Source organism: Rhincodon typus, unplaced genomic scaffold (genome assembly GCF_021869965.1).
Source record: "Rhincodon typus isolate 14 unplaced genomic scaffold, sRhiTyp1.1 hic_rhity00003481, whole genome shotgun sequence".
NCBI lineage: Eukaryota > Metazoa > Chordata > Chondrichthyes > Orectolobiformes > Rhincodontidae > Rhincodon > Rhincodon typus.
Genome location: NW_025969119.1, coordinates 462 through 3,366, shown reverse-complemented (window position 1 = coordinate 3,366; position 2,905 = coordinate 462). Strand labels below are relative to the sequence as shown.

The window sequence follows — 2,905 nt, the reverse complement described above, 5'->3', positions numbered from 1 at the left end:
TTTGGGGTCGAGGGTTTTTGGGGTCGAGGGTTTTTGGGGTCGAGGGTTGTGGGGCTCGAGGGTTTTTGGGGTCGAGGGTTTTTGGGGTCGAGGGTCGTGGGGGTCGGGTTTTTGGGGTCGAGGGTTTTTGGGGTCGAGGGTTGTGGGGGTCGATGGTTTTTGGGGTGGAGGGTTGTGGGGGTCAGGGGTTTTGGGAGTCGGGGAGTTTTGGGGGTCAGGTTTCTGTGCTACCAACTGGTACCTCACTGATCCTCCTCATGACTGTGCCTGAACCCTCAGGTCTGTAACAGTAACAGGAACTGTCACTGTGACCCTCGCTGGGCCCCCCCACTCTGTGATCGAGCCGGACTTGGGGGCAGCATCGACAGTGGCCCCATCCTCCCTGATGGTGAGTCATGTTCTGCTCGCCCTCCCTGTCGCTTGCCCTCCCCGTCGCTCCGCCTCTTCTCACATCTCCCACTCCATCCATCTCCCCTCCACCTCCCTATCTTGCCCCTCTACCTCCCCATTCCCGCAATTCACGTCTCCCCCTCCACCCGTCTCCCCCTCCACCTGTCTTTGGTATGTTATGTTGCAGCTCTGTAGACATTTAGCCAGGGCCCATGTGAAGTATTGTGTGTAGCTCTGGTCCCCACACTATGGGAGGGATGTGGAGGCTTTGGAGAGATTTGCCTGGATTGGAGTGTATAAGGAGAGTTTGGACAAACCTGGATTGTTCTTGCTGGAGTGTCGGAGGCTGAGGGGCGAACTGATAGAAAATATAAAACTATGAGAGGCATGGATAGGGTGGATAGTCAGAGTCCTTTTCCCAGGGTGGGATTGTCAAATACTAACCGACATAGGTTTAAGGTGAGGGTGGAAAGTTTAATGGAGATGTGCAAGGGAAGTTTATTTTTACACAGAGGATGGTAGGTGCCTGGAACATGCTGTCAGGGGATATTTACACAGACATATAAACAGGCAGGGAATAGATGAAAACAGACTGTGTGCAGGCAGATGGGATTAGTTTAGAATGGCATCATGGTCGGTACAGACGTGATGGGCTGAAGGGCCTGTTCCTGTGCTGTACTGTTCTATGTTCCCTGATATGGGGACCAACCAGGAGCAGGGGACTGAGATGGATGATCCGTGCTGATCATATAGAATGGCAGATGAGGTCCGAATGGCCTGCTGCTATTTGCTGTGTTTTGTGCCCTCTCACTTGAGCCTGATGTTTCTGGGAGGGGCTAACACGGACAGTTTCTATTATAGACAAACAGGAGGCTGGAAAAACACAACAAGCCACGCAGCATCTGGAGGTAAGGAGCAGTCAACGTTTCGGGTATTAATTCCATATCCAGCCCTGGAGAAGGGTTATACCTACAGCTCAATGTGTTTTTATTCCTCTAGCCAGCCTTGTACCTTATTGGACAAGGATCTGGGCAACCGGGAGTTTGAGGTATCCAGAGATGATGAGTATTCGAATATTTGAAATGTGGAGATTGTTAAAGGAACAGCTACTGCGTGTCCTTGAGAAGTATGTACCTGTCAGGCAGGGAGGAAGTGGTCGAGCGAGGGAACCGTGGTTTACTAAAGAAGTTGAATCTCTTGTCAAGAGGAAGAAGGAGGCTTATGTAGAGATGAGGCGTGAAGGCACAGTGAGGGCGCTTGAGAGTTACAAGTTAGCCAGGAAGGACCTAAAGAGAGAGCTAAGAAGAGCCAGGAGGGGACATGAGAAGTCTTTAGCAGGTAGGATCAAGGAAAACCCTAAAGCTTTCTATAGGTATGTCAGGAATAAAAGAATGACCAGAGTAAGATTAGGGCCGGTCAAGGACAGTAGTGGGAAGTTGTGCGTGGAGTCCGAAGAGATAGGAGAGGCGCTAAATGAATATTTTTCGTCCGTATTCACACAGGAAAAAGACAATGTTGTGGAGGAGAATACTGAGATACAGTCTATTAGACTAGACGGGATTGAGGTTCATAAGGAGGAGGTGTTAGCAATTCTGGAAGGTGTGAAAATAGATAAGTCCCCTGGGCCGGATGGGATTTATCCTAGGATTCTCTGGGAAGCTAGGGAGGAGATTGCAGAGCCTTTGGCTTTGATCTTTATGTCGTCATTGTCTACAGGAATAGTGCCAGAAGACTGGAGACTAGCAAATGTTGTCCCCTTGTCCAAGAAGGGGAGTAGAGACAACCCTGGTAATTATAGACCAGTGAGCCTTACTTCGGTTGTGAGTAAAGTGTTGGAAAGGATTATAAGAGATAGGATTTATAATCATCTAGAAAGGAATAATTTGATTAGGGATAGTCAACATGGTTTTGTGAAGGGTAGGTCGTGCCTCACAAACCTTATTGAGTTCTTTGAGAAGGTGACCAAACAGGTGGATGAGGGTAAAGCGGTTGGTGTGGTGTATATGGATTTCAGTAAAGCGTTTGATAAGGTTCCCCATGGTAGGCTATTGCAGAAAATACGGAGGCATGGGATTGAGGGTGATTTAGCGGTTTGGATCAGAAATTGGCTAGCTGTAAGAAGACAGAGGGTGGTGGTTGATGGGAAATGTTCATCCTGGAGTTCAGTTACTAGTGGTGTACCTCAAGGATCTGTTTTGGGGCCACTGCTGTTTGTCATTTTTATAAATGACCTGGATGAGGGCGTAGAAGGATGGGTTAGTAAATTTGCGGATGACACCAAAGTCGGTGGAGTTGTGGATAGTGCGGAAGGATGTTGCAGGTTACAGAGGGACATAGATAAGCTGCAGAGCTGGGCTGAGAGGTGGCAAATGGAGTTTAATGCGGAAAAGTGTGAGGTGATTCACTTTGGAAGGAGTAACAGTAATACAGAGTACTGGGCTAATGGTAAGATTCTTGGTAGTGTGGACGAGCAGAGAGATCTCGGTGTCCATGTGCATAGATCACTGAAAGTTGC

At 48.7% G+C, this 2,905-nt stretch overlaps 1 protein-coding gene across 1 annotated transcript in view; it reads left to right on the top strand.

Annotated features, from left to right (window-relative positions):
* The window catches only part of LOC125481772 (disintegrin and metalloproteinase domain-containing protein 19-like), a gene marked incomplete at both ends in the record, with an annotated part of 16,228 nt that overhangs the window by 12,893 nt on the left and 430 nt on the right, over positions 1-2,905 (top strand). The window contains one exon of the mRNA XM_048593675.1: positions 280-388. Coding sequence (XP_048449632.1) covers positions 280-388 — 109 coding nt within the window. The remainder of the gene's footprint in view (positions 1-279; positions 389-2,905) is intronic.